Source organism: Prionailurus viverrinus, chromosome B1, assembly GCF_022837055.1.
Source record: "Prionailurus viverrinus isolate Anna chromosome B1, UM_Priviv_1.0, whole genome shotgun sequence".
Classification (NCBI taxonomy): Eukaryota; Metazoa; Chordata; class Mammalia; order Carnivora; family Felidae; genus Prionailurus; species Prionailurus viverrinus.
Genome location: NC_062564.1, coordinates 135,343,851 through 135,357,250, shown reverse-complemented (window position 1 = coordinate 135,357,250; position 13,400 = coordinate 135,343,851). Strand labels below are relative to the sequence as shown.

The 13,400-nt window shown below is 39.1% G+C and overlaps 1 protein-coding gene across 9 annotated transcripts in view; it reads left to right on the top strand.

The window, feature by feature from the left end:
- The window catches only part of ARHGAP24 (Rho GTPase activating protein 24), a 516,404-nt gene extending 503,302 nt beyond the window's left edge, over window positions 1-13,102 (top strand). For all 9 annotated transcript variants that reach the window (XM_047855838.1, XM_047855840.1, XM_047855837.1 and 6 more), the window contains 2 exons: window positions 7,570-8,647; window positions 12,604-13,102. In XM_047855838.1, the coding sequence (XP_047711794.1) occupies window positions 7,570-8,647; window positions 12,604-12,847 (1,322 nt within the window). In that variant the 3' untranslated portion in view covers window positions 12,848-13,102. The remainder of the gene's footprint in view (window positions 1-7,569; window positions 8,648-12,603) is intronic.
- Window positions 13,103-13,400: the final 298 nt, after the last annotated feature.

The following is a 13,400-nucleotide window of genomic DNA, read 5'->3' as shown; positions in this document are numbered from 1 at the left end:
ATTACACTAAGTGAGAAATGCCTAGACACAAAAGACTTCATATGGTATAATTCCATTTATATGAAATTCTAAAAAAAGAAAAACTATAGAATTAGAAAGCATATCAGTGGTTGTCATGGTTGGGAAGTGTGGGTAGGGAATCGGCTACAAATAGGCACAAGGGAATTGTCTATTTCGTGATTAGATGGTATTTCCAGAACTGTCACTTATCAAAATTCATCATATATCTGTACATGTACAAAATTACACATATACAAGATTATTCGTTGCAAAAAATACAAGTTGAAACTACCTTTCATAGAACACTGCCATATATTTCTGTGTACATGTAAGTGTATCTTAATGTGCGTAGTTACCTTGCAAGGAAAATTGAATTCTTATCCAATTCTCATGAAGAAGTGCCTATAATGTGATATTTAAATTCAACCTTTATAAAAGTATACGAGCCAGGGGGAATTTCTGGATCATGTAGCTCAGTGGAACACCCCAAATCTGCTTGGACTCTTCAGAATGGGCTGGTGACTATAACAACTCTGACCTCATTATTTGGGCTTCATGTTTTTCATTAGCATCCTAAGGAAGAGAATGACAGGAGGAAATAAAAAGGAAAAAAGATAGAGTATATAGTGACACATACTTCATCATTACTAAGCTAGTCTATCCTATATAGATATAAAAATTGAAAGAAAGTCCCTTTACAAGAACTATTGCCATTTATTATTCTTGAGACTAGATGAAAGCAAAGCCTCCCAAGATAGAAGAAGGAGATTTCTAAATTGCTCGGGTCCTGACACTCACTCTATAATTGTGGCAGGTAACTTTGGCATGGCTATTCACAGACTCATCACGGAGACCTTGGGAATATCTCTCTTTGATGAATTAAATACCCCACATAGTTCATAGCTATAGTGAGAAGCAGAAATGCTTCAAATGTTAATATTCCAGTGATGGGAAAAAGCTCCATTTTCCCAAAGTACTAGGCAAAGTCATATATAATAGAGGCTGCTAATATTTGAAAGTGTGTCTGTCATGTGAGCAAATAGTAAAATAGGACTAAGTACACATGTCTTTACATAGTACATAGCGACATTGTTGACAGCCATTTTAACTCGATTAAAATTTTTTCGTCAGATTCACTCCTATATGCACTGAAACTGGGATGACAAAGTCAGAGGTTGCTTCAAAAGGAAAGATGGGTTTATGATACCATTAATTTTATTGAGTCATTTTTCTTCCACAACTCTGATTCAATAGATGTCTTTTATTTAGTTTCTTTTTTTTTTAATGTTTATTGATTTCTGAGAGAGAGACAGACAGACGGAAACAGGATGATAGTTGGGGAGGGGCAAAGAGAGAGGGAGACACAGAATCTGAAGCAGACTCCAGGCTCTGAGCTGTCAGCACAGAGCCTGATGCAGGGCTCAAACTCACGAGCCATGAGATCGTGACCTGAGCTGAAGTCAGACACTTAACCAACTGAGCCACCCAGGTGCCCCTATTTGGTTTCTTATTTAGAACAACCCCAAGTTTACTTGATACTACAACAGTTTAAATTCCAAGAGCTGAAACATAATAGGATGAGTGCATGCTTTGGAGTAAAAAGATGAAGTATAAAACTGGTAACTTTGGTCATTTATCATCTATGTGGCCTTGAACAAACAGCTTAACCTCTCAGAACCTCAATTTGAACTTCATTTGAAAAATTTTAAGTCCTATCTCATAGCCTTTTGAGAAACTTAAGAGATATAAGTGAAATATCTCCACCAAACACAGTGTTTCTCAAACTCTAACAGACATAGGAATCACCTGGGGATATTGTTAACATGTACGTTCTATTCAGATCTGCAGTTTTGGAGCTTCCAGATGATGTCAGTTATATTATTCTGTCATTACTGGTGTCATCTGGGAGCTGGTTAGAAATGTAAAATTTTATGGCCCGCTTAATGCCTACATTTGAACAGAATCTCCAGGAAATTTTAGTGAACATTAATGTTTGAGCAACACTGGCCCAGCATCAGACCTGGCACATTGAAGATTCTTGATCTAAATATATCGTTAAGTTTTGGATGATCACAAAAGTGTGCAGGATTCAGATGGATTTAACACATTTTTTTAATATTCAGAATATGATTTTGAATTATACAGAGTCAAATTTTGCTGAGGCGTTGCTTCAAGCTGAAGAGTGGCCTCACTCCATATCAGGCCTCTACTCTCTGACAGCTACACAATTAGTAGCTGTTTCGGCAGAAATCTGCATTGTCAAAAGCCCTTGTCATCATTTTCCTTACCAAATCTCAATTTAGGTATTTTATGTAGAAACTACATTTACTAACTACATTTACTACATTAACTAACATAATGTAAACTACATTTACATTTATGTAGAAACTACATTTACATTTTAGTTGTTTTGCTATGTTTATTTCTCAGAGACTATTCCCAGGAGCTTTTACCAACATCATATAAACCCCAATTAACACATCAAATTAGTATAGTTCAAGCTAAGGCAAAGATGATTGAGGTTTACATTAACCTATTACCACTTTATTGTGGGCACATGAATAAGTTAATACTTAATAAGTCTTATATTATTGAGGGAGAAGGGGCTCCGAGTTAGGAAATTAGTTGAGAAGCCTGTTTAATGGTGTCAGCCAGTTGTAAGGGATGGGGAGCTCAGCTTGTAAGTCAGTGAGGAATATGTGAAAATACATTTTGAGATTTCAGATAATATGCCATAAAACCATAAAAATCCACTGATTTTTTAATCAATTGCTGCTTTTAATAATAGACCAACTTTGGGGCACCTGGGTGGCTCAGTTGGGTAAGCGTCCAACTTCAGCACAGGTCATGATCTCTGGGTCCATGAGTTTGAGCTCTGTGTTGGGCTCTGTGCTGACAGCTCAGAGCCTGAAGCCTCCTTCGGATTCTGTGTCTCCCTCTCTCTCTGCCCCTCCCCCGTTTGCACTCTGTCTCTCTGTCTTTCTCTCACTCTCTCTCTCTCTCTCTCTCTCTCTCAAAATAATAAATGTTTAAAAAAATTTTAATAATAAGTCAACATTTTTGTCCTTTAGTGTCTATTTTTCTGTCTGAAACCTGTTATTCATTTCTAATTCATACTTTACAGTGCATAGTGAAAATATGAGAATCAAATGGAAATCATAGTATTTTAATATGTGTAAGAGAATTATTTTCTTTCTCAAAGGTCTTTTAATCGTCTAAAATGCCCTGACTCTGGGCCCCTGGGTAGCTTAGTCGGTTAAGTGTCCAGCTCTTGCTTTTAGCTCAGGTCATGATCTCACAGTTTGTGAGTTTGAACCCAATTAGGTTGAACAAGGTTTGGTAGTAACAGATTCTCTCAGTTTTTGTTTATCTAGAAATGTCTTTATTTCTCCTCCATTTTGAGACATAGGTTTGTTGAATATAGAATTCTCACCTGACAGTCTTTATTTCAACATTTTGAATATTTTATCCCATTTCCTTCTGACAATGAGAAATGATGAGAAATCAGCTGTTCATCTTACTAAGGGTCCCTTGTGCATGAGTTGCTTCTTTGTTGCTACTTTCAGGATTCTTTCTTTGTTTTGGGTTTAAGACAGCTTGACTATGATGAGTCTAGGTTTGGATCCTTTTGCATTTACCTAGCTTGGAATTTGCTGAGTTTTTGGATATACACATCATGGTTTTCATCAAAATGGGACATTTTCAGCAGCTCTTTCTTTAAATATTCTTTCTTCTCTGGGACTGTCCTTCCGGTACTACCATCGGGCATATGATGGCATACGTTATGGTGTCCCACAGGTCTCTGAGGCTCTGTTTATTTTTCTTTATTCTTTTTCTTTTATGCTCCTCAGATTGGGTAACCTCTACTGATTTGTCAGCAGGTGTACCAATTCTTTCTTCTGCCTGCTCAAATCTGCTGTTAATTCCCTCTACTGATTTTTTTTTCATTTCACTTATTATAAATTCCAACTCCAGGATATCTATTTTGTTCATTTTTGTAGTTTCTCTTTATTGATACACTCTATTTGGTGAGACATTATTTTCACTTTCATCTGGTTTCTTTAGGTATGGTTTCCTTTAATTTTTAAAATGCATTTAAAAAAATAAATAAAATAAAATAAAATACATTTAAAATAGCTGAATTAAAGTCTTTGTCTAGTGAGTGCCATGTCTAGGCTTCCTCAGAGTTTGTTTTTTCCTGTATATGGGCCATAATGTCTTTATTCTTTGCATGTCTCATAATTTTTGTTGAAAACTGAACATTTTTAAAATAAATTTTTTAATGTTTATTTATTTTTGAAACAGAGCGTGAGCAGGGGAGGGGCAGAGAGAGAGGGAGACAGAATCCAAAGCAGGCTCCAAGCTCTGAGCTGTCAGCGCAGAGCCCGATGTGGAGCTCGAACTCATGAACTGTGAGATCATGACCTGAGCTGAAATCGGACGCTTAACCTATTGAGCCACCTAGACGCCCCAAAAACTGAACATTTTTAATAATATAATAATGAGAACATTGGATATCAGATTCTCCCCCTCCTAGGGTTTGTTGTTATTTGTTTAGTGATTTTTCTGGACTAATTCTATAAAGTCTATATTCTTTGCCATTTGTGGCCACTGAAGTCTCTGCTTGGTTTGCTTAGTTGTCAACTAATTATTGGCAAATATTTCCTTAAATTTCATAGGCCAATAAGTCTCCCATCTTTTACCAAAATGCTCTGTATGCATGTTGCGGCAAACCTTCGACATTCAGCCAGGTAGTTTACAACTCTGCAGTAGCCTTCAGTTTCTCCTCATGCAGATCCTCAAGATAAGCCAGAGGTGAGAGACTAGGGACTCCTAATTTCTGTGTGAACATGCACATAGCTGTAGACATACACATAACCTTAAACATTCATGTAGTCTTCCAGATTCCCAGGAATAGATCCAAGCTTTACCTCCTGTGGAAATCTCATTCCTCAGATTTTCCTTTTAAGCTTTGTGTCTTTTTAAGACAGCCTACTGTCTTATCCATTAGATATCCTGTTATCCATTGCTTCGGGCAGCCATGATATTATTAAACAAAAGTGCCTCATTATTTTTGACAAATGCTCCTGAGAAGAATGCTCTTCATACTGGTCAAATTACTAGTCAGATCAAATAAAGATGTGCATTGTGAGTGGGGTCTTCAAGGGAACCACCAAGTATGTCAAACAATGACAATATCTGGTAATGGAGCTTTGGAATTCCAACCCTGTTCTGCTCATGGCAGGATCTTCCAAGCTGCTGGTTCTCACTGTGATTTTAGGCTATTAGTTTTCAAGGCTGTTGCAAATCTAGGGAGAAAAGGATGGGAAGAAAGGTAAAACACCACAGAGGTTGCTGTTCTTACTGAGAGTCAACTAGTTTTCTTGAATAAACACTCTCCAGACTGCACCAAGTCTTTAATTTACAGATTCCTAAAAATGTTGATTCATAACACATGTGTCAGTTGCTTTTATGGAGATGAGGATTTTTGGAGATCTTCATTTTACCATTCTGGCTGATGTCACTTAAAATGCCTTAAAGCTTTTGAATAGTGACAAAAGTCGTATAGAACTTCAGTATCTTTGGGAATGCAAGCTGGTGCAGCCACTCTGGAAAGCAGTATGGAGGTTCCTCAAAAAACTAAAAATAGAACTACCCTACGACCCAGCAATTGCACTACTAGGCACTTATCCAAGGGATACAGGTGTGCTGTTTTGAAGGGACACATGCACCCCCATGTTTATAGCAGCACTATTAACAATAGCCAAAGTATGGAAGAGCCCAAATGTCCATCGATGGATGAATGAATAAAGAAAATGTGGTGTGTGTGTGTGTGTGTGTGTGTGTGTGTATACACACACACATACAATGGAGTATTACTTAGCAATCAAAAAGAATGAAATCTTGCCATTTGCAACTACGTGGATGGAACTGGAGGGTATTATGCTAAACGAAATTAGTCGGTCAGAGAAAGACAAAAATCATGACTTCATTCATTCATTTTAAGAGAAAAAAACAGATGAACATAAGGGAAGGGAAACAAAAATAATATAAAAACAGGGAGGGGGACAAAACAGAAGAGACTCAACAAACTGAGGGTTACTGGAGGGGTTGTGGGAGGTGGGATGTGCTAAACGGGGAAGGGGCACTAAGAAGTCTACTCCTGAAATCATTGTTGCACTATATGCTAACTAATTTGGATGTAAATTTTTAAAAATAAAAAATAAAATTAAAAAAACTTATTACAAAGTTAAAAAAAGCAGAATTTATCAGATTAAACACCCAAAAAACAAATAATCCATCTAAGAAATCCATTTAAGAAACTCCTAAAGATAGAGAACACTTTTCCAAAGAAGACATCCAGATGGCTGATTTGAAAAGATGCTCAACACCACTCCTCATTAGGGAAATACAAATCAAAACCACAATGAGATACCACCTCACACCTGTCAAAATGGCTAAAATTAACAGCACAAGAAAAAACAGGTATTGGCGAGGATGTGGAGAAAGGGGAACCCTCTTACACTGTGAAGGAATGCAAACTGATGCAGTCACTCTGGAGAACAGTATGGAGGTTCCTCAAGACGCTAAAAATAGAACTACCGTACCATCCAGCAATTGCACTATTAGGTATTTACCTAAAGGATACAATAATACACGCACATATATAATGGAATAATAGTCGGCCATCAATAAGAATGAAATTTTGCCATTTGCAATTATGTGGATGAAGCTAGACTGTATTATGCTAAGCAAAATAAGTCAGTCAGAGAAAGACAAATAACATGATTTCACTTACACATAAAATTTAAGAAACAAAACAGATGAACTTGGGGGGGGAGAAAAAAGAGAGAGAGAGAGAAACAAAGCATAAGAAACTCTTAAAGATAGAGAACAAATTGAGAGTTGATGGAAGGAGGTGGGTAGGAGATGGGCTAGATGCATAGGTATTAAGAAGGCACTTGTTATGTTGAGCACTGGATGTTGCATGTAAGTGATGAATCATTGAATTCTGCTCCTGAAACCAATATTGCATATAGCATGTGAACTTAATAGAATTTAAATAAAAATTTGAAAAGAAAAAAAAAAGAACTTCAGTATCTTGCTACATGAGAAAGACAGACCATGTATCCACCAGAGATCATATAGGGTCCCACTTAGAAATGCTACTAAAATGTCTTGATGGTTTCAGGCAGTTGTCAGATGAGACATCACGCTGACCTCCTCCTAAGGAAGATTTCTCATAATTAAATCTCAAACTTGCAAGAAATTGTGCATAATGATTAAAAGCCTGTTCTTTGGTACCAACTAACTCTGGTTTCAAGCCCTGAATCTGCTCCTTAATAGCTTTGTGACCTTGGTCAAGTTACTTAACATTTACAATACAGTGATAATAACTACCTATTCATTGATTTGTTTTAAAATCTGACTAAACTAATGAAAGTAAAGTGCTAGGTACAGTTCATCGTATACTACTACTAAAAATGTTGAATGTTCATCTGAATGTGGTTCTTTAAGAGTCACGTTCAAATTGGAAAATAAACTGCTGTGTTTTCTATGCAATTCCAGGCACGGTGGTGGTCCAGCAGTTGATGTCAATGATGATTAGCAAACATGATCGCCTCTTCCCCAAAGATGCAGAACTGCAAAGCAAACCCCAAGATGGCACGAGCAATAACAACAATGAAATTCAGAAGAAAGCCACCATGGGCCAGCTACAGAATAAGGAGAACAATAATACCAAGGACAGTCCTGGTAGGCGGTGCTCTTGGGACAAGTCCGAGTCTCCCCAGAGAAGTGGTGTGGATAATGGATCCCCCACAGCTCTACCAGGTAGTAAAACCAACAGCCCAAGGAACAGCGTTCACAAGCTGGACGTCTCTAGAAGCCCCCCTCTTATGGTCAAAAAGAATCCTGCCTTCAATAAGGGCAGTGGGATAGTCACCAATGGGTCCTTCAGCAGCAGTAATGCCGAAGGCCTGGAGAAAACCCAAACCACTCCCAATGGGAGCTTACAGGCCAGAAGGACCTCTTCACTGAAGGGGTCTGGTACCAAAATGGGCACCCACAGTGTACAGAATGGAACGGTGAGAATGGGCATTTTGAACCCCGACATGCTTGGGAACCCCGTGAACGGTCGCAGCATGAGCTGGCTGCCCAATGGCTACGTGACCCTGAGGGATAACAAGCAGAAAGAACAAGCAGGGGAGTCAGGCCAGCACAACAGACTCTCCACCTATGATAATGTCCATCAGCAGTTCTCCATGATGAACCTTGATGACAAGCAGAGTGTCGACAGCGCCACCTGGTCCACTTCCTCCTGTGAAATCTCCCTCCCGGAGAATTCCAACTCCTGTCGCTCTTCCACCACCACCTGCCCAGAGCAAGACTTTTACGGGAGTAATTTTGAGGACCCTGTTTTGGATGGGCCCCCACAGGATGACCTCTCCCACCCTGGGGACTATGAAAACAAAAGTGACCGGAGGAGTGTGGGAGGTCGAAGCAGTCGTGCCACCAGCAGCAGCGACAACAGTGAGACGTTTGTGGGCAACAACACCAGCAACCACAGTGCCCTGCACAGTTTAGTGTCCAGCCTGAAACAGGAGATGACCAAACAGAAGATAGAGTATGAGTCCAGGATAAAGAGGTGAGGAAAATCTGGAGCTCCTAACTGCCAGAGAGGCCCCGACAGCCCCCTACTGCAGGACAGGTTCACACAAGGGGCTAAACATGCTGGCTCCAGAGTCACAGACCTAAGTTCAAGTCCAGGCTTCACCATTTGTCAGCTGTGGGATTTGGGGACAGTTTGCTTCATCTCTTTGCGCTTTAGGTTTGTACTGTGAAAAACATAAATATGAGTAGGTTTTACCTCAAAAGCATGTAAGAAATCATTGAGCCTTGTCCCTGGCACAGAATAGGTGCTCCATGGTGCTATCTTCTGCTAGTAAATGTGTGGGTTTGTGTTAAGGGCTGGAAAGAGAGGGGCGAGGATAAATGGAAAGTAAGGAGCCTGTTTTCACTGATGGAAAGAGGATGAAATGAGGGTGAAGAAAAAGTATCAAAATAAACAGACCTTTCTTTTTCATTCTTTTCATAGTTGAATGCTGAGAGAGTGTCTGCACTCTTCCAGGCTCCACTCTAGGCCCTGAAGATTCAGCAGTGAATAAAATAGGCCAAAACTCAGCCCTCGTGGAACCTGCTTCCATTCTACTACAGAGACAGATCAAGTAGTAGAATAGATCAGATGCTAAGGAGAAGACTAATGCAGGGTAGAGGGTAAGAAGCATTGGTGAGGTGCAAGGTCATGTGCAGGGTCTTACAGGAAGTCGAAGAGGACGCTGTGCAGACATTTGGGGGAAGAGCAAGTTATTTCTGAGAGACACAGAGAGCAAGGGAGAGGCAGACACAGAGAGAGAATCCCAAGCAGACTCTGCACTGTCAGCCCAGAGCCCAATCCAGGGCTCAAACTCACAAACCCTGAGATCATGACCCGAGCCGAAGTCAGACACTTAACTAACTGAGCCACCCAGGTGCCCCTTAAGTCTGGCTTTTATTCTGAGATTAGAATCCCTGGAGATTTTTGAGAAAAACAATGACATGATGTGCATTCATATGGACAAGGGAAATTATGGCCTGAAACAAGGAGCAAAAACTACAATTTATAAGGAAGCACTTACAGTAAAACCTAATTTATATCAGTTTACATCTACTAATAAGATGATCAAGGTAGACGTTTACCTAGCATCTTCTCTAGGGAAGCAATCTAGGCAGGATCATTTGTCAGATGTTTCCGTGGACTTGAAAGGCGGGAATACAGACAATGGAGCCCAGGGCTCACAAACAGAACCCTGTGCCAGAAACCAGAATGTCACCACCCCGTGTTTTTACTAGGGTTACGGACATTACAAACTTGATGGTTTTTATGTTCTCCTTTCAGCATAATGTAGGAGATTTAATTCTCAAGTAGGAGAAGACCCAAGGCTCAGTTCAGCATGCAGTTGCCCATCTGTGGTCTCCACCCCAGATTCAGACTGTGTGACTTGGTGGCCCTCCTCCTGTGTGGGTGTCCTAGGGTCCTCATGGCAGTGAACACCATTCTTTGTCCGGCTTCAATTACTGCTATGCCTCCAAACCCCACATGGCTTCCTCATTACACAGAAAGTCAACTTTAATGTATTTTAATATTTTTTGAATCCATTTGTCAATTTTCAGGCCAAAAGAAATATATTTTCAAGAGCTTTGGTAAAGTAAATATAAACTAAAGCACTACTTATCCATGAAGTTGAAAAATTACTTTCTTAGAAAGTAGTTTTTGTAAACCTTGGTAAGCAGAAACTTGGTTTGAATTTTTCTTTATAATGCCAAGTGGCAGGAGGTTTACATAAGAAGAAAGACTCTCATTTGTGAATGTAGTTTTTGGAACCACTGGCAACCAGAATTCTGAATTTCTGCCAATGCATGATGATAACTTAGCACTTAGCACTGGGAAGCAAGAGATATCACTTCAAACTTGTATTAGCAGAGGAAAAAAAATCATTCTGAATGGCTGCCGATATACACATTCATTTATGAGAACATTAGTGACGTATTTATGTTCTGTGATGTATAGTGCATTTCAGAGACTTTGATAAAATGATAAAACTTTCCCATAGAATACCATCTCAATTTCACTATAGCATTCCTACCTGTCTGACAGCCAGAGGGAGAGGGCCACAGAAAAATGGGGCCGAGGAGCTGCCCCATACCCAAGCCACAGAAATAGAAGAGGTTAACTATTCTAGGGGCACCTGGCTGGCTCAGTTGGTTAAGCATCTGACTCTTGATTTTGGCTCAGATCATGATCTCACAGTGAGTTGGAGCCCCACGTTGGGTTTTGCACTGACAATGCAGAGCCTGCTTGAGATTCTGTCCCTCTGCCCCTTGCTTGCTCCCTCTCTCTCTCTCTCTCTCTCTCTGTGTCTCAAAAATAAATAAGTAAACATTGAAAAAAAAGAGGTTAACTATTCTATTTAATTTCTGATCATTCCTGTTCAGAGTCATATTTGTCTCTTTCAATTTCTTTTAAACTACACCCCACCAATATTGAAGTGAAATAGAATTCATAGATAGATGATACATAGATGGATACTATTTAACTTTGTTTAGTTATCAATCACTGATACATGCTCTTTAGCTTTTAAACACATGATTTTGATGTTCTTTCCCCCCACATTAGTTTCTCACTTTGTTGTATTGTGGTCAGAGAGATTCATTTATATGATATCAATTATTTGGCCTGGTAAAAACTATTCTTGGGGTGCCTGGTGGCTCAGTCAGTTAGGCATTCAACTTCGGCTCAGGTCATGATCTCACAGTTTGTGGGTTCGAGTCCCATGTTGGACTCTGCACTGACAGCTCAGAGCCTGCTTCAGATTCTGTGTCTCCCTCTCTCTGCCCCTCCCCTGCTTGCATGCTCTCTCTCTCTCTCTCTCTCTTTCCCAAACATAAAACATTAAAAAATAAAAAAAAAAACTATTCTTTTATTATTGGTTTGGGATTCTACCCATGCCTAATAGATCAAGTGTGTTAATCAAGTTGTTCAAATCTTTTATATTTCTTCTAATTTCTATCAGACAGATCTATAATTTCTGAGAAAAAAATCTCCTAATGTTATTGTAGACTTATCAATTTCTCCTTATAAATTTGTTATATTTTATATTGAATAATTTGAGGCTAGACTACTAGGTGAATATAGGTGAATAAAGTTCAGAATTTTTTATATCTCCCTGATGAATAAGTCTTTTTATCATTAATATTCATCTTCAATTGTAATAATGCTTTTGCTAAAAATCAATTTTTTCTGGTATTCATATTGTTATACCACTTTTATTTTGATTAGTTACTTCCTAGCATAAGACTTAAGCTATCACTTGATGATATTTTCACTATCATTGTTTTTCCTTTGATAGAAAGCAAATATGATGTCCTTTTCCCCCCAACTTTATCACTTCCCCCCTTTCTTCTAGTAAAGCCAACATTACATGAAATGACTCCAGAAAGCCTTGTGGTTCAGACTGCCTTCTGCTTCTGCCATTCTGTGCAGATATCAGTCTCTGGCTTCTCTGTGCTGACATTCATTCATTCGCAATCAAATGACGACTAAGTGCCTCCAAGAGAGGTCTTGGGGTCTTCTTGCTAAAATGATAGTAAATTGGGGCACCTGGGTGGCTCAGTTGGTTAAGAGTCTGACTTAGGCTCAAGTTATGATCTCACGACTCATGAATTCAAGCTCCACATCAGGCTCTGTGCTGACAGCTGGAGCCTGGAGGCTGCTTTGGATTCTGTGTCTCCCTCCCTCTCTGCTCCTCCCCCCAACACTTCTCTTTCTCAAAAAAAAAATTTAAATTTTTTTTAAATGATAGTAAATCATCCTGGCAGAATGAATGAATGAATGAATGAAACTAACACCTTTTAAATCATTGGACGTAGCCTCACTGATTTGAAAGGGCCCATTACAATTTCCTAAGCATTGCAGAGACAGAGTTCAGATAATATTTGTATCCCTGTCACATTTCAAGTGAATAAAATTGCTTTATCTTGTATTCCCTCCCCCATCCTATCTAGCTTAGAACAGCGAAACTTGACTTTGGAAACAGAAATGATGAGCCTCCATGATGAACTGGATCAAGAAAGGAAAAAGTTCACAATGATAGAAATCAAAATGCGAAATGCAGAGCGAGCAAAAGAAGATGCAGAGAAAAGAAACGACATGCTTCAGAAAGAAATGGAGCAGTTTTTTTCCACTTTTGGGGAGCTGACAGTGGAACCCAGGAGAACCGAGAGAGGAAACACGATATGGATCCAGTGAGCCCACTTTTTCCCGCTGTCTCCAATGGATCTGGAAGGGCTCTGCGGTTCTGGTGGGAACATTCTACGGGATCAGGTGGCTGGTTCCTTGCTGTACAGTGCTCTAACTGGTGAAGGAATATCATTTACAGACATTACCCATCCATATCTGCAATGTGTACCAAAGTTCTATCATGCCCCATAATGCTACTGTCAAGTGTTACAACTGGATTTGTGTATAGAGAGTAGTTTTTAAAAAGTAAACTAAAAATGAGAAGCATATCTCAAGAATTATTTTATTGCAAGTCTTGTATTTAAAATGTTAAACCAATATGTCGTTGCAATTTAGCTTGCTTTCAAGCTTCACCCCTTGCACTTAACATAAGCTATTTTTGGCATTGTGTTCTCATCAGCTTATTTTATAGATCAATATTTTTATTTCCCCTCTTGCTGAGGAAATGAAGATGAGCAGATATATAAATATATATAAATATATATCAGATGAGTTATTAAAATCAAAAGAATACTTTGTGGCTGTGCTGTTTGTGCCAATAGACCTCGCCATGACCAAAAAG